This window comes from Carica papaya, chromosome 4 (assembly GCF_054855325.1).
Source record: "Carica papaya isolate Zhongbai chromosome 4, ASM5485532v1, whole genome shotgun sequence".
NCBI lineage: Eukaryota > Viridiplantae > Streptophyta > Magnoliopsida > Brassicales > Caricaceae > Carica > Carica papaya.
In genome coordinates, this window is record NC_142312.1 from 13,782,917 (window position 1) to 13,805,235 (window position 22,319).

The window sequence follows — 22,319 nt, forward strand, 5'->3', positions numbered from 1 at the left end:
TAATCCGATTCTTTTTATTTGAACTTTGAAATACACATTTGTATATATATTAATAAAGTTTTTGTAGTCGAGTATGACAATCTAACTGTTATAACTTTTTAAAAATCTAAGTATTAAAGAAATTTGAGAATAAAGAGAAAAATTATCATTTTATTCAAAATATCGTTGTATAAAAGCAAGTTTCATTAGATATTTATGTACTATAATGTATAGTTATAAACCATTTTCGTAAACTTTGCTCTTATAATGATTTTTAAGGATACACTAGGAGTTTAATTATGAATAGAATCTAATGTAGATAATTTTATTTATTTCTTAAATGTAAATAAGATTTTTAAAATTGTGTTACACAAAAAAAAAAAAAACATATTTTTTGCAATTATATAAAAATAACAAAATATTATTTTATGGGAACAAAAATTATGCAAAAAAAAAAAATTTCTAATGAAAATGCCAAATAATTGTTATACCTTAATTTTTTTTTTGGTTGAAAATCTACAAGGGAAATGATATGTAAGGACAAAGGTAAACGATCAAAAATTTGTATAGTGCATGACTTTAAAGTGTGTAGTCAACTACAAATTAATTATATAGTAATATTGTCATGTTAATTTTTTTTTATTTAAAAATTATTCAATGAATAATTTATAGTCAATTTAAAAACTTCTATATTTAAAAAATTTAAATAAATAACTATTATACATTATTATATTTTATTTTTATATTTAAAAAATTTAAATAAATAATTATTATGCATTATCAAATTAAATAAATAAATAATAATTATTTATTATTATCATATTAATGTTATTTTAATATATTAAAAATTTTAAATAGATAAATACTATCATATTAAAGATAAAATAATTCAAAAATTAAATAATTGACATATCTAAATTCCTAATTCTTATTACATATATTATAATAAACAATTGAAAGAACGTATTATAAAAAAAAAATACTTTGACATTAAGCAAACAAATCAGATAAATTAAACTATTATCTTATATATTGTAAGTGAAATATAAACAATCTTTATAATGTTAAAAAAAGATTAGAATACTTACTATTAAAAGATAAAGATAGATTAAGTTTTTCTTAAGTTAGATAAAAAAGAATTTAATGTGAGACTTTTCAAATATATACTAACTATAAAAAATAATAGATCGTGTTAAATTAATATGATAAATTGATATGATGTGCTAAATATCATACTAATTTAAAATAAATATATTATCTTGCAAAATTTTTTCATGAAGATTTTTATTTTTAATATTTTTCAATATAAATCAAAATCAATTATAACTAAATTTATTTCTTACTATAAGTACAATAAAATTATTTCAAAATATTCTAAGATTATATATAAAAATATAAAAATAATTTATTTATATTAGTCGAGAAAAAATTCCTTTCTTTATTTCCATATTTGATTAAAAAGGGTAGATAAATTTTGTTTCTTTACTTAATTTAATTTAATTTCTATTATAATAAATTTAGAGAAAAAATTTATTATTTTAAGAAGTATTTCTATACTTTTCAGTCAATTTTTTTACAAAAAAATAAAGAATTTGTATATTATTTTTAAATTTATTTTGATAATTTGTGCTTAAGAAAACAATAAAAGCAAATAAGTTAAAAAGGATAATTCCCTCATAAACGACGTCGTGTCAATTAGGAACGTAGGATTGGAAATTTGTCAAATACAGAATTAACCTGGAAATTTGCGACTATTTGTACACTGGGCTCTGCAGATACTTGCCCATTCAAAACTCCTTCCCTTGTCAGTTACAACTCACGAGTTCCTTCTCTTCCCTTCCCCCTTCTTTCTCCAACTCTACTCAATTGCTCTAGGGTTTTTCGAAATTACAAGACACAGAAGCTCTATTCTCTCTCTCTCTCTTTTTTCTTTACAGAAACAAGGAAATCCTGAACACATAATCCCTTATTATAGACCCGACTAAACCAGATTCCCCTAGGGTTTTTAATGCATTGCGTAGCTTTCATGTCGTATGAATGGAGATTGTTGCCTCTGACCTCATCTCTCTCTCTTCTCCCCACCAACCTTTTTTTGTAGCCACGATCATCACTGTTCTCTCTCTCCTTCTTGCTCTCCTTACCGTCCGATCGCTCCCTCGCAAGAGGACCTCCAAACCCGAAGGTTCTGATTCTGCCACGTCATCTCTGGCTGTCAGACAACCAACATCGTCGTCTTTGCTGCACCATTCTCCCAACAGTAACGTCAGAGGGGTTCTCGATTTTGAGGCAGAGGGTCCGGGGTACCTTAACGGCGTTGTGGACGCGGCAGAGATGGTGGTAGCAAGAAGTGCGGCGGCGGAAGCGGAGAAGTCGGGAGCCTCGATGATGGAGCAGTTGGTTCCAGAGATTACTACTCACGCTCTTAGCTACTTGGATTACCCGAGCTTGTGCCGGTTGTCAATGACCAATTCCTTGATGAGAAAGGCTGCTAATGATGATAATGCGTGGAAAGCCCTTTATCACAAGGTAATGAAATAATGATTTGATTTTTCTTTTCATTTTAATCGTTTCTGCAATATTTTGATGTCCTTTGTTTTTCCCCTTTAGGATGACTTTCAGTTTCTTATTCTCTGGAAATTTTATTTTGTAATCCCGGGTCCTGAGTGAACATTGGGTTTAGACATGGTTAAAACAAATTAATCACTTCTTTGGAGTTCAATTTGGAAATGTTTGTTTAGTTTAGCATGAGAGGGAGAAAATTTTACTTCAAGTGAACGAAATTTCAACTTGCAATGAATTTTAGGCAGAACTGAAATAATTCATTTAAACTCCATAAAAATAAATTTTCATGCTAACTTAGTTAAACTAAGAATATTTTTCCAAATGAATTCGAAAAAGATAATTTATTTGTTCCAAACATACCTTAACTATTTTTCTGTCTAGTTTTTTCTATGTTTAACTTTGGGGAATCTCGATAATGATTGCCCAAGGAATTCATTGATTTTGGAATGAAAAGTAAGATGCCATTCAAAACTTTAAGAATGACCCAATGCTTTTGGATCTGCATAGAGATGCTAATTGTTGAGATCGCTGAGTTACTGACGGCAGGGATTGTGATTTGTGGGTTTGGTGTGGCAATGCAAGTTTCCATTCTGTAATTTCTTGACATATATCAGGATCCCCTCTCCCCCCCTCACCTCCACCAGTTATTGCAGGGATAGCCCCACGACTCAAGTGGACTCCCTTTCTCTTTTTATTTTATTTTTATTTTTTTAAGGGTTGCGTTACTATTTTCAATTTTTGCTTAGTATAAATATCCGGTTGTTTAGCAGTAGATGTTTGAGAGTTTATTTCTTGACTAATCAAGAGTAAAGTAAGGTAGGTGCTGATAATAATCATTTTTGATAGTTTTTTAAAGGGAATAAAAAAGAAAATAATTTAGGAGTTCATTCAACTCCATGTAACCTTTCTTAACTGATAGATTATGAGGGTTTCATAATCTACTCAGTATATTTTAAGTGAAGTCTTTTAATTATCTATTATTGTTTTATAGTTCATCACAATGTTTCTTGTAGAGGTGGATTCTTCTATCATATTTAGTAAATTTGTACCTTACTTTGTCCCCTTCAACGAAACAAATGTGGACTAAAGATTTCTATCTTTAAGTTCTACTACATCAAACTCCTGAACACTGTGTTAGTGCTTTATGCAGCTTTAGGGAGAGGTGGAAGTGCCATTTTAAACCAATGTGCAATAAATCCTTCTGTTATTTCCATTTAACTTTCTTGTAAGTCATCATTAGGAACTTGTGTCTCAAAGTTGCTTTAGAGTTTCCATTGTTCCTTCCCATGTTGCAAGCACTGTTTATCTGTTGATCTCTTGTAGAGATTGTTAGAGGACTGTAAAAAATCTTTTCTTAACTTATCGTCTTCCCTATTAGGATTTTACCTTGGAGCAAGATAGCGTGACACCAGTTAATGGGTGGAAGGCATACTATGCGGCTACAAGAGCCATTTTGAATGTTAATTCAGAATTTTTCAGTATCATCAGAGAGAAGTCTCTTCCAGCAATGGGTCGTTTTTGGTTGAATGCGGATTATGTAAAATGTGTTCATGCCTCAGGAGAACTCTTTTCAGGGTATTGATTATCTATTTGCCTTCAGTTCCAATACTTCTGTTACCATTTTCTTTTTGTGCATGTTTAATATAGGTTGTGGCTTCTGGGTATAGTTAGTGTGCTAAGTTATGCACCTGTTGGTTGATGCTTTTTCTTTGTTAGATCTGTTTTATTTGGGCACCAATTATGGTTTTGTTTCATTTTGCAGTTCTAGTGTTCTAGGAAATCAGAAATTAGTGATTCTGCTTTTAATAACATTGTCAGTGCAGCTTAAATTTTTAGTATACATATCTTTGTGCATTTTGTTGGAAGATTTAACGCGTTGTTTATGCATAAACTTCTTGATGCAGAAAGGATTGGAGTTATTTTTGTGAATCGATTAGGTATAATTTTCCTTTTTCATTATATTATTATAGTTATGGGTTTATTATTATAATTTTAGAGGTTGTTTCGGATTGCTGGAAGAAATGTTTATTAAGTACTTACATGTTTTAAGTTACTTAAAATTGATAAATTCTCATTTAAAAGATAAACTAATTATGCATTTGGGTGAAATGGTGATTTTAAAAAATAACCTACTGTTTTTTATTTTTAAAAAATGAAACTATATACATTTATCACAATATTTTATGACATTATTTTAAGTATATATTATTAATTTCAATAGAATATCAAAAGGATAATTAAGTTAGGAATAAGGTGCTTGTTTTTTAACTTAGAGTCACTTTTAGGAACTTAATAAGTCATGCTTTATGTTACCAAATGCTAACGTTGGATTAGGATGCTTAAATTTGTTTATAAGGAGCAACTAAGTAATTCCAAACACTGTTAATAGCATTAGGATTTTCTTTATGCTTCAAACTCTTTGTTAGTTTTCTGTTTGGACTTCTAGTCATAGTTAGATTAGGATTAAATTACAGCCCAAAAATACCTTTATGGTCTCTCTTATGAGACATCTACCGTTCTATATGCAGAGAATGTTCTCAGCAGAGTTATTTTTGCATCTTTTCATCCGCAAGCTCCTTAGCTGCAATTTCTAGGAATACTAAAATTTAGGCCGTAATCTCTGAGTAGGCAGATTAGTTCCAAGTTTACTTACATCATTTCTACTGTAGAAAGTCCTGTTGATGGTAATCACATGATGCTAGCTACTTAAAATATATAACCAAAATTATGTTTCCAGCATAAAAGATTGATAATTGCACACAGTATAGATTGGCCATTAGCCTATAGGTTATACTAGTTAAAGCACACATGGATAATAGACTTCTACTGAGTCAGAGGCTTTAGCAAGATGGTTGTTTTCTTACCTTAATGGTTTTACTGCAGTAAATATGAGCAGAATATACTTGGCCCAGGAGACAAATATTTTCTTATATATGTAATAAGGTGCATTACCCACCTTTAGGAAGCTCTTTTTTCCCTTATCTTGTTCTTTCTTTGAAAATATTTGGACCTTGGATTTATTGTGTATGTAATTGTTGTTCTTCACCATAGGACCACATGGAAATGGTGAAATTGTGAAGACCATGCAATGTTTTTGCCTTAAAGGTTCTTGATATCAACCTATAGGGTACTATGTCATGAGAATAGGTTGTGCGTTTGATTGTTCCTTTGCTTTTCAGGGAGAAGCTAAGCTGCTTTTTTCCTTCTGCAGGTACAATGCTGTAATGCAGAGCTGGCAGCTTGCCTTTAGTTGGGAGCACGTTTTGGACTTTCAGGTGCGAGATGTTCGGGCTCGAGTGCTGACAGACATGGCCTGGGTTACCATGAAAACATACCTTGATGTGGGCGGGGCATTCCATGTCACTAATGTCTTTGAGTTTCACAATGGACGGTGGTACATGGTGCATCACCACAACTCTGTGATTGATGGAGTAGAGCAACCGGTTGCCCATGGGTAAAAGAATAGAAGAAAAATTATTACTGATGATGGTTTAGTACTAATTAGCAAAAAAGAAAAAGTAGTGGTATTATCAGTGGAAGCAAGTTGCTTGAAAATTCTCTAAGAATTCCCTGAAGATCCTTAGTTTCTCAGCCTCAGTTTTGGTTCTTTTGTCTTTAAGGAGAGCGTCTTTTTCTCTTTCGCTTTATATTCTTTGCTTCAAATTTTTCTTAGGGTCCTTGAAAGGTCTGTTTCCTTCTACTATCATTTTTTGCCACATGGATATGTACATGTGATCGGAAGGGTGAAAAGTCTATAGTAGTTTCAGAAGTGTAAAGTGGGCTGACAGCCAAAATACCCAAAAAAGAAGCCCTAGAATATGCTGGATCCAAAGTAGTGAGATAGAGTGAAATTTGGGTTAAAATGAATTCTGTGTATAAGCAATACATTTCAAATCCTCCTCTTTCTCCAGAATTGCTTTATGGTCTGCAAGCCTGAATCATTCCTTATGGATTCTGAACATGGAAGTTGATAATAAGATGAATCTATTTTCGGGTTAAATGAAGATAAGGATGAATGCTCCTACACGGTGTTCTTGATTTCCACAGATAACTTTGAGTGAATGGTGAAGATATTAAAATGTTCTCCGTTCTTGAAGTACGTTAAAATGGTGTTTAGTCCTTATAGCTTCGGTTGCCTTCATGAGTGGATACCCCAAGGTCGTCAGTAAGAGACTGGTGAGGTTATAGGGTTGAACCTTTGGTTGGTTTGCTTAATTTTTTTTTTTTATTAGATACAGTGAAACAAATTTATATATAAAACGGTACAAATCAACAGAAGGGGTTCGGTTCATTTTGGTTGAATCCGATAAATAGTTCTATATCACTGAATTATATGATTTATTATTAATATATGATATGTAACCATTAATTTAATATTAAATCAGGTTTCTAATAGGTTTTCCTTCAAAGTTTAGCAATCAAGCTTGAAGGGATTGAAATTGATAAAAATAAAAGAACCCACAAAGCGCGGCTGGTTCCATGGTCTAGTGGTCAGGACATTGGACTCTGAATCCAGTAACCCGAGTTCAAATCTCGGTGGAACCTCTTCTTCTTCTTTTCTTAATTTTTGGTTCATTTTAATCTTAATATATTGAACATATAACAAAATAACAACTATCTGAAAAAAACAAAACAGTAGTTATATTTATAGGGTATGATTTTTCTTTTCCTTTTTTTTTTTTTAATAAAAAAACATTTCTGCTGGTGGCAAGGTCCATTGTTCAGATGGCTGGCTTCGAGATAGATGTATGGCCCAAATCGATGAGCCTTCCAGAGTGAAGGTTTGATAAGTGGTTGGTATCCGCTTCTTCGTCTGTTGTATCTAGTTGCTGAAGAAGAAGAAAAGGAGGGAGTCGGAGGCATGGCAAATGCCCTTGTCTCTTTTCCACTTCCAACTCAATCCCCAATCTGTTGTCGCTCTTGCAGTAGTTCATGGTTCTGTTCTCCATTAACTCCTAGTAAATACCCATCAAAGTCCTTTCTCGCTTTCTCCTCCTCTTCCTCTTCTCCTTCTTCAACTTCTATTGTCGAAGATGACCCTCCTCCTCCAAATCCAGTCACTACACTTTCAGAATCTGCCACGAACGACTTGGACGACCTTCCTTTTAGGTACCTTCATTTTCTATCTTCTATTTCTGGCTAGAAATTCTAGCAATCTCTGTTTTTGAACTTGAACATCGCCGTTAGTTTTCTCTCTTGCACTTCTTTTTTGGCACTTCTACTGTCCATTGTTTGGTTACTGAGTAATTGGTGGGTGCTTTGTTTACCACGAGATATAAGTTAGCAGTAAGCTGAATTATGCCTTTTTTTTTTTTGTCTAAGATAAGCAATGTTGGTTTACGAATATTAATTTACATTTGTGTGGCAAATTCTAGTTTATATCGGAGAATGGAGAGAGAAACACGGTAGCAAAGCCTCTCATTTTAATTTTCAAAATCATTATCAAGAAAACGTGCTTCTTTTTTAGCCATAATTTGCAGAGAACACATTAGATTATAATCTTTTACGTAACAGATACTTTGGTGGCGCCATGAACAAACAGTCAACATGATTTGAGAGTCCAGTTGATTGATTCGTTTGTCAATAGACGTGATGACCCAGGGTTTGCACAAAACTTAGTGGTTTATGTCAAAATTTCGTAACATAAATACATATCTAATAAGTGCTAAAAAAAAGTGACTATTCAATCTTGTAGCTGCTGAGCATATGCATTTTTTGCGCAGGGGCTGTAAGACCTGTGGGAGAGAGGAATTGGAGAGGGGATGCAATGGAGAGGGTAGAATTCAAGGAGGGATTGCAACAGTGCCAGGCTTTGGTTGGTGGCCGATAAAGGCTTACAGGCCTTGCCCTGGATTCGTAGCATCTGGTGGTAGATATAGGCGACGTGGGCAGAGCATGGATGAGGTTGCTTTTGGAAGGGGGGAGAAAACAACTTCTATACAGACTAGTGATGAAGATTCTAGGTAAATTTTCATCTTAATAAATCGAAATATCTTTTTATTTCTTTTTTGATTCATAATGCAGGAGTTAAGTACTCATATACACTCATTAATGATTTGAATCCTTTACACTCACAATGTTGAAAATTTTAAATTAAACTTCTTGTGAGAAATCGAGAATCCCAGCCAACAGATTCACTGCCAGGATAGCTTGTGTGCTTCCTCTTGCAAGGAACTAAATGTGGAAAGTAATATTCCAAAGTTCGTTCAACCTGGTAACTTAATATTCTTGAACATACAGTAATTTATGTGCCCAGTGTGAAATTATATCCTTTTGCGCTGAAGGGCTTTTAACGCAGACTTTGTGGCTCGTTGCAAGCTCTTCACTCAGTTTTATTTAGTTATCTTTCAACATAAATTCTCTCCTTTTCCCCTTTTCCCCTTTTCCTTCTACTCCTAAAAGTTCTTGTCCAGCTCCTCAAGAAAAAAAGATTTTGGTTTATTATCAGTTGAATATTGAATGATAATGCCTTTTGATTCTGATGCCTGAACATAATTATTGATTCCGCTATGAAGCTAATGAAGTAAGTCGTTCTGGTATTTACCGTCCTGCCATTTCATGAGTTAGCTAATTAAGCCGTGGAACATTTAAATGGATGGGCATGCAGTAATGATTTCTTTAGAGTATATATTACATACTGCTGTTGACTATCTATTCAGTGTCCTAAGCTAACAGTGTTGATATCTAGAAACTGTTTGGCAGAGACTCCTTGGCTATGATCTTTTTTTTTCTGTTAAATGACCAACTGGAGGGAGAATTAGAATCTCTAAATGTGTGTTACACTGATATAATTTCTTTCCCTCTTGCTTTTAGTTAATTACACAGTCAATTTAGCCTATTTTACGAAAGATAGGCTTAAAAAGGTAAATGATATGAACCTCATAATACCGTTTTGAATCTTGCAGCAAGAAGAAGCAAGGTCCGAGGAAATTTAAGAGGTAATCTTCGTGTCGTTCGGAAGGATTCATCAACTGAGCAGCCATTGCTATTGCAGTAGCAGCTCATGGGTCTTCGCATGTAATACTTACTCTCTCTCTCTCTCAACACAAGAAAAACAGGAAGTGTGTTCTAAACGTGGATGTTAATATTATAATTCTACATGTTTTTGGGCATATTACGCGTCCTCCTAGAATGGGATGGAGAAACTGTGGATGCTTGTTCTAGTTGAAGAGGGAATTTCCTTGTACAATAGGTAAAACTGATTGCGAACACGATGTACAATCGCAATCTTAATTGCAATTGTATTGATCGATTCAAAGTTCTATGAAATTATTCTATCAACACCAAATACATATATAATACTGTGATTTCCTGCTCTTCAGACATTTAGCATTGCTTATACAAATGGCACAGGGCACAGACTAATTGCTGGTGTCTTTATAAATAAAAAAACTGTGACAAATACTAGTTTTTTTTTTTACCAATTGCTCTTACAATTTTAAGATGGTAGAAAATAATCTACCCTATTGTATTCTTTAATTCATTAATTATATTTTAGTACCTTGTTAATTATCCCAATATATTATTTATATACTCTAATAATTTGACACTCTCACTAATGATGATGATCGAGAGGTAAGAGGTTGAATTAGTATTTCATATGTATATAAATTAAAGATAAAAAAACACAAGTATCTCTTTATTTTTAAGTTGGTTTATAAAATTTCTGAAAAAACATAAGTAAGCCAGAAGAAATTGTTCAACCCACCAGTTATGGTGGGTTGAATGAAGTCGCTTAGGATTTACCAATGTAAAAAACACAGAGGGTAAATAGTTTTTTTTTTTTTTTTTTAATAAAAAAAAGAAAAAGTAACTCCATTATTTACCGTGCTCTCTCCCTCCCTATATTCCAGCTTTTAAACCCGTCTCCTCCCCTAAACAGATCCTCTGCCCAAAATCAATTTTCGCCTATTTCTCTACCTGGTTGAGAGCCGGAGGTGTTTCATCTTCTGTTGAATTTTCTTTCTCTTCAAATTTCTCAGGGAAAAAGGAAAGAAGAAACGAAACAATGGAGGCAGAAATCAAAGAGAAGATAGAGATTACCGTTCGCGAAATCCTGCAGGAATCGGACATTAACGTAATTACAGAGTCCAAAGTCCGAAAGTTGGCATCGGAGAAGCTTGACCTTAACCTCTCCGATCCCAAGTACAAAGCTCACGTGAAGCTTGTTATCAATTCCTTCATAGAAGAACAGAACAGTAGAGAAGAAGAACAAGAAGAAGAAGAAGAACAGCAGCAGGAAGGAGAAGACGAAGAAGGAGAAGAAGAAGTATCTAAAAATGGAAGTAGAGAGTACGACGACGAGGGTAATCCCATCATATGTCGGGTTTGTGTCTGTTCTTTACGATTTTATTTTGAGTCTTCACATTTCGCGTTTCAGGGTTCTTACCGTTTGGATAGTTAGTAAAGGGGGCTCAACTTTCTTTCTTTCTTTCTTTCCTGTTCTCTCTTCATTTTCTGTTACTTTCGCAGCCTAACTGAGTGAGGATTTATTTGATATATGCTCTTTTTTTTTTTTTTTTTACTCAGTTGTCTGACAAGAGAAAGGTGACTGTTCAAGAATTCAGAGGCAAGCGTTTGGTTTCCATCAGGGAGTATTATAACAAAGATGGCAAAGAGCTTCCTTCTTCTAAAGGTAAACATATTAGTTGATGGCTTTGATTTTAGGGTTTTATACTACTGACTAAGTCTCTTTAGTTTTCTTGTCTACTTTTAAGCTTCAAATCCACGTCTGGCAAATGCATTTTATGAGTGAACTACTAGTACTGAAAGAATAACGTTTAAATATGGTCTGGAAAGCGTGAGAAATGAAAGAGGATAATAATCGTTTCCCCAGTTAATAGTTCTTGTCATTGTGTTAGGAAATGTTGGTGGTCCTGGATTATTGGCTAATCAGCAACTGATAACTTGAGATTCTATATATAAGTTGTCCCTCTTTCATTTGTTTCATAGGTTTTAGCCTGAGCATTGAGTATATTCTTGAACCTAAATCAAGTATTTTGGGCTCCTGAAACATTGGTGGTGTGTAATGGCTTGGCTCAATAAGCAGAGATGTACGCCACATGAGCAGGATGTCTACTCTGTATTTTACTGCTTTCAGTGGATTTTGGTCCTAAATTGTTTTTGGCAGACAGGGGTAGAGTACTTCATACTGCAGGAATAATAGTTGGATGAATAACCTCAAATTCCCTGGAGTGTGTTTTGTCTCCCAGTTGTGCTCCTTCTTCTATCTCAGTAGAAGTATGTCTATATCGTGTATAATGACTGGGGTCATTCCATGATATGAGCTGGAGGATCTTGGTAATGTTTCAGTTTGTTTCAAATTGTTCTTTCACCAAGGCTAGTTTTACTTGAGCCAGTTCTCAGATTAAACTTGCAGCTTTTGGATGCTAGTTATCTAAGGTATGCATACTGATATGCATACTGATATCTAGCTTCTGTCTAGTCTTGAGGTAAAGTCAAAATCATGGTATAAATAGCATCGTTTGTTTTTAACCCGGCTATGCTGAGATGCTGAAGAAAATAGGTAAATGCCATGCTAATTGAGGTTGTGTTCTTTTGTTGATAATAATAAAGGTTTTAGAGTTCATTGTGGGTGGATAAGGTAGAGTGAAAGATGTAATTAAGTTCTTGGTTTATACTGATTTCAAAAGTATGCTTGTGTTCTTTTAATAGATTCTTATTTGGTTGCAGATGCAATAGCCTGTAGATTAACTTCTATAGTGATGTTGTATCCTCAGGAATAAGCTTGACTCTGGAGCAATGGTTGGCTTTGAAGGAGAATATTCCAGCCATTCAGGAGGCTATTAAGAAGATGAAATCATAGGTCTGACACCATCATCTGGAGACTGAAGGTTTTTGAAGCCTTGGGATGTGTTTTTTATCCCAATCCAATTTGATGGCTGTAATTAGCACCTATACGTTTCCTTTTGGGTTTCCTAGCTGAAAGATTTTATGACTTCAAACTGCGTGGATGTTTTTGAGTGATTTTGGGTGTAGACTGTGGGAATAACCTGTTAAAGTGGTGTTGTGGATTTTCTTTATCAATGGAGTTTTACATCAAGACACTTATGGACTGCCTGATCAATGAAGCATGGTTTTGTACACAGTTTGTTACCTGCCCTGTTCAATCTTCTGCATAAAAACCTGAATTGAGACTTCTTGCCAAGAATCCAACATATTCATACTAAACTCTCCTGCATTAGCAGGATCTTAATTTCAGAATTTGGATCATTAAAGCAGTCTTCCAACTAGTTTCTAGCCATTTATATATATATATATATATATGTATGTATATAGTGGCTTTTTCACTGTTCCACTGAATCCACTTTGCCTTTTCTATTTGAGAGAGGAAATGAAATTGCTCTTTTGTTAGCCTGGTATTCCAACTGAATATGGATATTGTGGATGTAGGGAATTTTTTTGTGAGCATTTACACATTTCTGTAGACATGATATTCACATCTCAAAATAACATGAAAGATGTAATATATATATATATACTCAGCAAAGGGGAAAGAGACATGATACAAACAACTGAATCAGTTAACTTAGGTTAAAACTAAAGAGTAGTACAGGAGGGAGAAAGTTATTCCCTTGATATAGTTCATAGACTCCGACCAGAAAAGAAAAAGAAGAAAAGAAGAAAAAGAAGAAAAGAAGAAAAAAAAAAAGAGCAGAGAAGCAGTAATGAAATTATTCAAAATCAAGGGTAATAGAGGCAAGATGCCTTGGTTCGCTTAGGGTTGGAAGTAGCAGTTGCTGCTGCCGCCATCCTCATTTTCTCTATCAATGCCTCTGTATTCCCTTCCTCCGCTAATATCTCCTCCAACTGTTTAGTATTGATCATCAGCTTCACTTTCCAAACTCCCTTCTTTTGTGAGGGCAATACTCGAATTCCTTCTCCATTCGCCAATTTCTCCACCAACGGCACTCTTCGTTCTTCGCCTTGCTTCACACTCTTTCCTTTTTCACTCTCAGCCAACGCCTCTAGCGGAAGCAGATAATAAAATTGGTCATTAACTAGACGTTCTTCGCTTGACACCGGAGATGATGCATGGCCTTGTTTGAAAATACCGTATCCTGGATACTCATCAACCACATCTTTAGCCAATCTAGGTGTGTTTAGCACTACAATATCCCCTGAATCTGTAAGAAGCCGGATGCAGAACTTAGGTCCTACCCCAGTACTTGCCCCTTTGAAGGAACAATTACCCATTGAAGAAAATGAAGAGAAACTGTAATCAAAGCTGGTATTTAAGGTGAGTAATCAGTGGAGGGATGGTGGGGGAGGTGATGTCAGTTTTGAAAAAGTTTAATCGGCGCCATGTGAGAATAGACCGTTGCTAATATATTTTAACCAGAAACTAGAGGTTGATTCTCTTGTCAGAGGATTAAAAAATGGAAGTTAGAAAGAAGAAGGAATAAAGAAGCAAAAGGGTTTTGAAATTTTGGGTTAGGGCTGGTTAATGTTAGGGACAAAGTAGGTTGTTTGTATTGTGAATTTTGTTGAGAGGTGGAGAGAAAAATGACAAAAGATGTTCATGTTCATTTTGTCGCCAGGATGAGAGTGGATTTAATTTATTATATCCAGTTGATGGGTGGTTCAGTGTATCTGCAAGAAGGTAGACTGTGTAAGGTACGAGTGAAAATGGTAAATATTATCCTCCATCGAGAATTAAACTGCAAATTTTATAATATTAATGTCATGTTTAGATTAAATGAAATTTGTTCTTAAAATTTATACTTGAATATAGTTAAAATTTATTCTAAAATGAAAATAAATAAATAAATAATATCAAAATCTTAAAAAATGTTGAAGTGAAAGTAGAAAAATTATGTTTTAAGTTCCCTAAAATTAATAAAATTTTAAATTAATTGTTTCATTTTTTGCATATTTAGAGTAAAATTTCAAAGATAATGCGTGCTATATAAAATTTATTTAAATTAAAAAAAATCATAATTACATAAATTTTTTCCTTAATTCTATCAATCTGGCGGGTTATACAAGTTGCATAATAGATAGGGGAACTAATTAAATTAGTGTTTGAATTAACAATTATTAAGTTTTATTATTTTTACTATAATTTTTTGAATTTTTAAAATTATTTCAAAATTTCATTTTTAACGATTTTGTAAATATTAAAAATTCTCATATCCTCATTAAATATTATATAAAAAAATGATTTAGAAAAATATAATATTTTTAAAAAAACAAAAAAAAATCTAAAAAATGATTATTGTACATGCCATTTTTCTTTCTTATTAAATTTATTATAATAATTCACATTCATTAAATAAAATAAAATTAAAATACTTGATTGGGTCCTATACTATTTGAAAATGTTCAACACTACCTTTTATATTTTTATCAACTCAATTCTATACTTTGAAAAAGATTCAATAATCCTCTTGTTGTTAATCCCTATTAACGTTGTCCGTCATATTTACACGTGACAAACAACGTGACGCTATCATTATTATTTTTTCTATTAGACACAACATTAATCCCACATGACATCTATGTGGTGTGATTAAAAAAATCTTAGGCTTCCGTTATGTTTTCTTACTAGATACCATTAGAATAGTTTAGATTTTTTTTATTATAGTCAATTTTAAAGAATTAAGAACTTTCTAAATATAAACTATAGCATAACTAAAAACTTTCAAATGTAATGAATTTTAAAGAATTTTAAAAAATAAATTATTTAGTAAAACTGTACGAATATAATAATCGTATTTTATAACTTAAATTCATGACGACTAATTTTTAAATGTTTGTACTTTTTAAATTAGAGATTGACCAAATATAGTCAATTTAGGCTTCAATTGGAATAGTTTAGATGTAAAGAACCGAAACTTAAGTAGAAATTAAGTCATAAATTAAATGCAGAAGTGAATAATATAATTAGTTAGAGTTTATATTATTTACACAATAGTTTAAAATAGCTAATAGGACTATGAGAATCTCTTTTTTAAAAGATAAATGGTAATTAAAGCAAAACGAATAAATAAATATCTTAAAATCACTTTCACTAGTACTTAAAGAAAGTCTGAGTGGTAGACTACTCACAACTCTCTTGCTGATCGGGATTTGAATCTTGGCCCTTGTGATCTGAAATAGTTAATAAAAGAGTGAGCTACATTATCCCAATAAGAATATCACACTAATCACATATACGGAAAACTGAAGATTGGTAAAAATTAGAAACAAAAAAACAACTAATGAAGCCTTCAATTTAATGTAAATTTATTTAATATAAAGAAAGCCATTTATTTCACATTTACGTAACAAGTTTTTCCAAAAATAATCTATAAATATTCATATTCATACACTTTTTATTTTCACATATAAGATAATAAGAGACTATCACTTTCTATTTTTACCCGCTTACCAGTACTCCTAGGGGTTTGTAGGAATGTTCTCCTTACTCATGAACTCAATATTCATTTAAACAATTAACCGGTCGTCCCCATACTCCGTCCGGTAATGGACGCTAGATATTTCACCATATCGATACCCCATCTGGTATGAGAGTATACCATATCTCTCAAACCTTACTGATAAAGGACTTTCCAGTCCCGTCCGATTGAGGTAATGTTCAAGTTAGGGTTTTCTATGTACCGGGCCCACCTGCCCTTTCCTAGGTACCCAGTAAATCTTTCACATATAAATTTTCATCAAAATAACATCAACCACGCAATACCAATAGCTTATTTTATATTCACAGATCACTTAAAGTACATTCATGTTGATAGTATATAGTCGAATAAATCAGATAAATCGATAAGACTATAGAAAATATAAATTTAAAACATGCACCATATAATAACAAACCAATAGAGCAGTATAAGAAAATAAACAAAAAATCAGAATAATCGTGAACTAACCAGTTTCGTCTCCACTAGTGACCTGTAATTATTTTCAGAGTTCTCTAATTTTTTATAAAAACACACAATTATCGATTATTAAGTCTCAATTTGCCGTAACAAAGAATAAGGTGAGAGATCCTTACCCGGATCGGTGTTTCAGAACGTTGTGCTGTCTACTACACTTCTTAACGGGTACCAAGTTTCCTGAATTTTTCTTATAGAATCCAAAACACTTGTCACATACGTAAAAATACTATAGAAATTTAAAATTAGTGTCCAAAACTCATTCCGACCAATTTTGGTATTCCGGCACAACGGCATCACCGTGTTCCACCGCTGGCTCTGCCACCGTTCACCTCAGCCTAACTGGTTTTGGTCAGTTTTGGCCAATTTTTGGGTAGTTTTGGCCATATCCCTGCAGGAAACTACGTTAGGGGCCTCGGTTGGCAAGAAAATCACAAAAAACCAAACCTACCGACGAGGGAACCTCCGGGTGCGGCAGCTCTGAATGAGAAAGAAAAGTTTCCTATATTCATAGGAATCAATGGGAGAATGGCAAATTGCTCAAGTGGGCTGTTGGGCGTAATCGTAAGAAACACTTTTCATTTCATCCCTGTAGTTCCGCTTCTTGCTCTAAAAATGTAACGGCCCCGGAAATGTTAAAATGGAGTGAGTATTTAAACACATAAAATGCGGAAGCGAGATCAAAATTTCAGTTAACATCCCTTACACGAAAACCAAAAACGTACTTAAAATATAAAAGATTAAACTAACTAAAAGAGAAACTCGAAGATAAAACTATGAGTATGACTACAGAGTCTCTAGGCATCCCCTTCGTCGTCCTCCTGCGGAACGGGCTCGGGAACCATGTCTTCCTGATCTGAAATGGTTAAATAAGGAGTGAGCTACACTAGCCCAGTAAGAACATCACGATATCTCACCGTCACGGAGGTAAAGGTGGGTAGAAAAACACCAAAAGACCAATGGAGCATGATTTACAACAAATCCTTTTATTTATGATAAAACCTTTACCATCCACTTACCTCGGTGGAATTCATGAAACAATATAAGAAAAACAATAACATTATCACAATCATGGAATAATATAAGCTGTAAAACATAGCACTTATCACGCCTTTTGTAATTCAATCATTATACAACATATCTTTTTCTCATTTACCAGCCTACTAGTATCCATGGGGGTCCATAGGGGTCCCGCTACCCGTTAACCTTTAACATTCATAATCAGTTTCCAGGGCCGTCCCCATACCCCGTCCGGTATGAGGGTGAAACGGGCCGTCCCCATACCCCGTCCGGTATGGGCGCCAAAACCATAAACCTCAATACTCCGTCCGGTATGAGGGTGAAACGGTCCGTCCACCATCTCCCAGGATATCTAGTCAGGCTGACCCCATCATACAATTATCAGTCTACACAATCTTTCATTTTTCTCTTCCTCAGTAAGCATTATCAATTCACATTTTAAACAAGCAAATCGTAATTCATGCCAAACAGACAACATACGGTATCAGTTTTTCAGTCATTCAATCCATAACCAATAAAAACGTAATATATGCACACGAAACTATAAAATAAACACATCAAACCTCATACTGCATTTAAAGCTGTAAAACAGGTCAAATAACAGTAAATCATCAATCACACTAGACTCGGGCTCCATTAGCCACCTTAAACAATTTCACACATTCGTTAATTCAAGAAATACCGTTTTATCATTTTGAACTTTAATACCGTGATAGGAAATAGGGTGAGGGGTCCTTACTCGTTTCGGGGTCCGAACACGGCTTCACAGTGCGCTTGCAGGCTGTCCCTAATTTTCTCTGAATTTTCCTCGGGGAACTGAAACGCACTACTGGTACCTGCACGTGTTCCAAAAAAATCCCAAATTAGGCCCAGGGCCCCTTTCGGCCCAAATCGCAACTCCGGCACGGCGGCTCCGGCGACGGCGCCGCCGCTGGCGGCGGCGAGTCGCCTCGGGTTGGCTGTTTTCGGCCGTTTCCGGCCGAATTCGATCACACTCGCATCGGTCCCTGTGAGAAAACAACCCTAGGGCCCTCGGGGGGCAAAAAAATCACAGAAAAACAGAGCTTACCGGCGGCGGCGCTCTCGGGTGCGGCAGCTCTCCGGCGAGGTTCGTGTTTTGGTGATTCGGCTCCGGTCAACCTGTAGAGAAAAGAATGGTGATCACGGTGATATAAAAATTGCATCAAACGGAGGCCGGGAAGGGCCTCGTCGGAGGCAAAAACCGAGAAGGGACGCGGCGGCGCCGCTGGTCTTCGGCCGCGTATTCCGGCCGTTTGGTCGGGATTTTGGCTCCGATTTGGCCACAAGAGGAATCAACGTGGAAAAACGAGTCGGGAGTATGAAATTTACCTCGATCGGCGGTCGGAAATTTCCCCGGCGCGGCGGCGGGTGGCGGCGGCCGGCTTCTGGTTTGTCTTCTCCGGCGAGCAGCAGGCGGCTAGGGTTTGTGGTCTGGTGTGGGGGTTCTATTTATAACCCCTTGCCTTTTGATCTCATCCGTTCATTTTGTTTTAATCTGGGCCGTTCGTTTTTGATTGAATCTGGGCCGTCCGTGCGATTGCATCTGGGCCGTCCGATCGCGCCCACGCGGATCGCCAACGTGGCCCGTTTCGGAGTGACGTGGTCTTGCCACGTGGCAGGCCCCAGTTGGCCGGGATTGCTGACCGGGCCTGCTGACGTGGTTGCTGACGTGGCTGCCGACGTGGCTTTTTTTTTTTTTTCCTTCTCGGTCCGGGCGCTACAACTCTCCCCCCCATAAAGAAATTTGGTCCCCAAATTTGCCTCATTACTCTTGATCAAACAGATGGGGATACTGAGCCCTAAATTCTGATTCCAGTTCCCAAGTCGCCTCCCTGGGCGTGTGGTTCTGCCACATGACTTTTACAAATGATATTTCTCAGTTGCGGAGTATTCTGCTTTCTCGGTCCGTGATACTGACCGGTACTTCTTCATAAGACAAGTCCTCTCGGAGTGGAAGCGGTTCGTGAGCCAAGACATGAGAAGGGTCCGGATTGTACTTACGTAGCATAGATACATGAAACACATTATGAACCCGGGAGAGCTCAGGAGGCAATGCAAGTCTGTAGGCAGTGGTACCAATCTTGTCTAACATTTCAAAGGGTCCAATATATCTGGGGTTTAATTTTCCCCTCCTGCCGAACCTGCTAATTCCCTTGAAGGGGGTGACTTTAAGAAACACCGGTCGCCTTTCTCAAAGGCTAGGTCCCTTCTCCGGGTATCGGCATAACTCTTCTGCCTACTCTGAGCTGTCTGGATGTTCTTCTTGATCTTAACTATCTTGGACGTGGTTTCTTCTACCAAATCCGGGCCAAACAATCTTCTATCGCCCACTTCCTCCCAACAGATCGGCGACCTGCACGGACGCCCGTATAGCGCCTCGTATGGGGCCATGCTGATGCTTGCTTGGTAGCTGTTGTTGTAAGCAAACTCTATCAAGGGTAGGTGGTCGTCCCAATGGCCCCCGGAGTCAAGGACACAAGCTCGGAGCATATCCTCCAGCGTACGAATTGTCCTTTCTGATTGTCCATCGGTTTGGGGGTGGAAGGCAGTACTAAGAGACAGCTTTGTTCCCATAGCTTGTTGGAAACTATTCCAAAACCGAGAAGTGAATCTGGGATCCCTGTCGGATATCACTGTTACTGGAACTCCATGTAGTCTGACTACCTCCCGGATATACATTCTTGCCAACTTGTCTAAGGGATCAGTCATTCTGATGGCCAGGAAGTGGGAAGACTTAGTGAGTCGGTTAACAATTACCCATATAGCATCATGTCCCGATCGTGCCTTGGGTAGTCCCGATACGAAGTCCATGGTGATATGTTCCCACTTCCACTCTGGAATCGGTAAAGGCTGAAGTAACCCGCCCGGGCGTTGATGTTCTGCTTTGACCTGCTGACATACCAAGCATTTAGATACAAAGTCGGCTATATCTCTCTTCATCCCATTCCACCAGAACCGAGGTCGCATAGTTTGGTACATTTTCGTACTTCCTGGATGCATGGCGAACCTTGAACTATGGGACTCTGTCATGATGTCTCTTCTTAACTCACTGTCGTCTGGGACGCACACTCTGTCCCTGAAACGAATCAATCCGTCGGCGGAGATCTGAAATTCTGAGTTCACTCCCTGTTCTGCATCCTTCTTGCGGGTTACTAGGGCGGGGTCGATTGACTGGGCTTCCTTTATTCTTTGGATTAACTCGGGTTGGACTGCTAGGTGGCTCAAACATGTGGCCCTCTTCAGATCTCGCAGTCGAACCTGCTGCGTGGCCCCGATGGACCTGCATTCTGAAACCATCAGATGGGCTAGGGTGCCTGCACTTTTCCTGCTGAGGGCATCAGCTACTACGTTGCCCTTACGTGGATGGTATAGGATGTCACAATCATAGTCCTTGAGAAGTTCCATCCACCTTCTCTGACGCATGTTAAGATCCTTCCGATCTCTTATGATCGGTGTAGATCTGAAAGGTCTCTCCATACAAATAATGGCGCCAGATTTTCAGGGCGTGTATGATTGCTGCAAGCTCCAAGTCATGGGTAGGATAGTTCTTCTCATGATTCTTTAGCTGTCTAGACCCATATGCTATAACCTTTCCATGCTGCATCAGGACACAACCCAGGCCCAGATAGGAGGCATCACTATAAACTGTATACCCTCCTGATCCACTCGGTAGAGCCAGCACGGGTGCAGTAGTCAGTCGCTTCTTCAATTCTGAAAAACTCCTTTCGCAGTTCTCATTCTAATCAAACCTTGCATTCTTCTTTGTGAGTCGGGTTAGAGGAGCCGCTAGACTGGAGAACCCTTCGACAAACTGGCGGTAATAACCTGCCATCCCTAGGAAACTGCGAATTTCCTTAACTGTTGTCAGCCTTTCCCAACCAAGTACCGCTTCAACCTTTTCGGGGTTCACTAACACCCCTTCCTTCGATATAACATGTCCTAGGAAGGCAGTTTGCTCGAGCCAAAATCCACACTTGCTCAATTTTGCATACAACTTCTTTTTCCTGAGTACTTGTAGGACTTGGGCAAGATGATGAGCATGTTCTTCCCTACTTTTTGAGTAGACTAAGATATCATCGATGAACACGATGACAAATTGGTCCAAGAATTCTCTGAAGATTCTGTTCATTAGATCCATAAAGATGGTCGGGGCGTTGGTTAGCCCAAACGGCATAACCAGGAACTCATAGTGTCCGTACCTGGTTCGGAATGCCGTCTTGGGGATGTCTTCTGCTCTCACTTTTACCTGATGGTAACCTGATCGTAGATCTATTTTAGAAAAGACCTGTGCACCCTGCAACTGATCGAAAGGTCATCAATCCGGGGAAGAGGGTACTTGTTCTTAATTGTTACCTTGTTTATCCTTCTATAATCAATGCACAGTCTCAACGTTCCATCCCCTTTCTTTGCAAAAGTAACCCCGGCACCCCATGGGGAAATGCTGTGTCTAATGAAGCCACTGTTTTGTAGCTCAGTGATTTGTTTCCTTAGCTCTTCCATCTCGATGTGGCTCATTCGGTAAGGAGCTACCGAGATGGGCTGGGTTCCTGGCTGTAAGTCTATGGTGAACTCGACCTCTCTATCCCCTGGTAGACCGGGCAGTTCATCCGGAAATACGTTTGGAAAGTCTCGGACTACTGGAATCTCTTGGATACAAACTTCTTTCTTGGATTTACCTAGTTAGGGAAAAATACAATATCAAGGCACTGGGAATTAAGAAGAAAAGAGTTTGTCATTAGGGAAAATCAGTACCGAACAATTTTATTAACTTGTGAATGGCTCCTCGTTGAGAGGATTAAATACAATCTTTTTATTAAAGCAGTCTATGGTGGCGTGATACGC

At 36.6% G+C, this 22,319-nt stretch overlaps 4 protein-coding genes and 1 non-coding gene across 5 annotated transcripts; 4 read left to right on the forward strand and 1 right to left on the reverse strand.

Annotated features, from left to right (window-relative positions):
* The first annotated feature begins 1,743 nt into the window (after nt 1-1,743).
* Nucleotides 1,744-6,565, forward strand: LOC110819068 (F-box protein SKIP8). The gene is made up of 3 exons (XM_022048152.2): nt 1,744-2,505; nt 3,920-4,116; nt 5,753-6,565. Exons 1-3 carry the CDS (start codon nt 2,017-2,019, stop codon nt 5,997-5,999), a joined length of 933 nt encoding a protein of 310 aa, XP_021903844.1. The 5' UTR covers nt 1,744-2,016; the 3' UTR covers nt 6,000-6,565.
* Nucleotides 6,566-7,014: 449 nt separating this feature from the next.
* TRNAQ-CUG (transfer RNA glutamine (anticodon CUG)) lies at nt 7,015-7,086 on the forward strand. The gene has a single exon. It is a non-coding gene; the product is annotated as a tRNA-Gln (tRNA).
* A 159-nt stretch (nt 7,087-7,245) lies between these two features.
* Nucleotides 7,246-9,829, forward strand: LOC110819039 (uncharacterized). The gene is made up of 3 exons (XM_022048125.2): nt 7,246-7,650; nt 8,265-8,504; nt 9,447-9,829. The coding sequence occupies exons 1-3, from the start codon at nt 7,403-7,405 to the stop codon at nt 9,481-9,483; spliced, it is 525 nt and encodes a 174-aa protein (XP_021903817.1). The 5' UTR covers nt 7,246-7,402; the 3' UTR covers nt 9,484-9,829.
* Nucleotides 9,830-10,403: 574 nt separating this feature from the next.
* On the forward strand, nt 10,404-12,645 carry LOC110819048 (RNA polymerase II transcriptional coactivator KELP). Its single transcript, XM_022048133.2, has 3 exons — nt 10,404-10,867; nt 11,071-11,176; nt 12,282-12,645. The coding sequence occupies exons 1-3, from the start codon at nt 10,550-10,552 to the stop codon at nt 12,365-12,367; spliced, it is 510 nt and encodes a 169-aa protein (XP_021903825.1). The 5' UTR covers nt 10,404-10,549; the 3' UTR covers nt 12,368-12,645.
* Nucleotides 12,646-13,011: 366 nt separating this feature from the next.
* Nucleotides 13,012-14,089, reverse strand: LOC110819057 (uncharacterized). The gene has a single exon (XM_022048143.2). The coding sequence runs from the start codon at nt 13,756-13,758 to the stop codon at nt 13,246-13,248; it is 513 nt and encodes a 170-aa protein (XP_021903835.1). The 5' UTR covers nt 13,759-14,089; the 3' UTR covers nt 13,012-13,245.
* Between the last annotated feature and the right edge of the window lie 8,230 nt (nt 14,090-22,319).

Bases quoted from the DNA above. Each gene is read 5' to 3' on its own strand.
- LOC110819068 (XM_022048152.2), top strand. From the start codon at position 2,017: ATGGAGATTGTTGCCTCTGACCTCATCTCTCTCTCTTCTCCCCACCAA. The intron at 2,506-3,919 runs GTAATGAAATAA...CTTCCCTATTAG, and splicing joins GGAAAGCCCTTTATCACAAG to GATTTTACCTTGGAGCAAGA. The intron at 4,117-5,752 runs GTATTGATTATC...TTCCTTCTGCAG, and splicing joins TCAGGAGAACTCTTTTCAGG to GTACAATGCTGTAATGCAGA.
- LOC110819048 (XM_022048133.2), top strand. From the start codon at position 10,550: ATGGAGGCAGAAATCAAAGAGAAGATAGAGATTACCGTTCGCGAAATC. The intron at 10,868-11,070 runs GTTTGTGTCTGT...TTTTTTACTCAG, and splicing joins GTAATCCCATCATATGTCGG to TTGTCTGACAAGAGAAAGGT. The intron at 11,177-12,281 runs GTAAACATATTA...TTGTATCCTCAG, and splicing joins AGAGCTTCCTTCTTCTAAAG to GAATAAGCTTGACTCTGGAG.
- LOC110819057 (XM_022048143.2), bottom strand. From the start codon at position 13,758: ATGGGTAATTGTTCCTTCAAAGGGGCAAGTACTGGGGTAGGACCTAAG.
- LOC110819039 (XM_022048125.2), top strand. From the start codon at position 7,403: ATGGCAAATGCCCTTGTCTCTTTTCCACTTCCAACTCAATCCCCAATC. The intron at 7,651-8,264 runs GTACCTTCATTT...TTTTTTGCGCAG, and splicing joins TTGGACGACCTTCCTTTTAG to GGGCTGTAAGACCTGTGGGA. The intron at 8,505-9,446 runs GTAAATTTTCAT...TGAATCTTGCAG, and splicing joins ACTAGTGATGAAGATTCTAG to CAAGAAGAAGCAAGGTCCGA.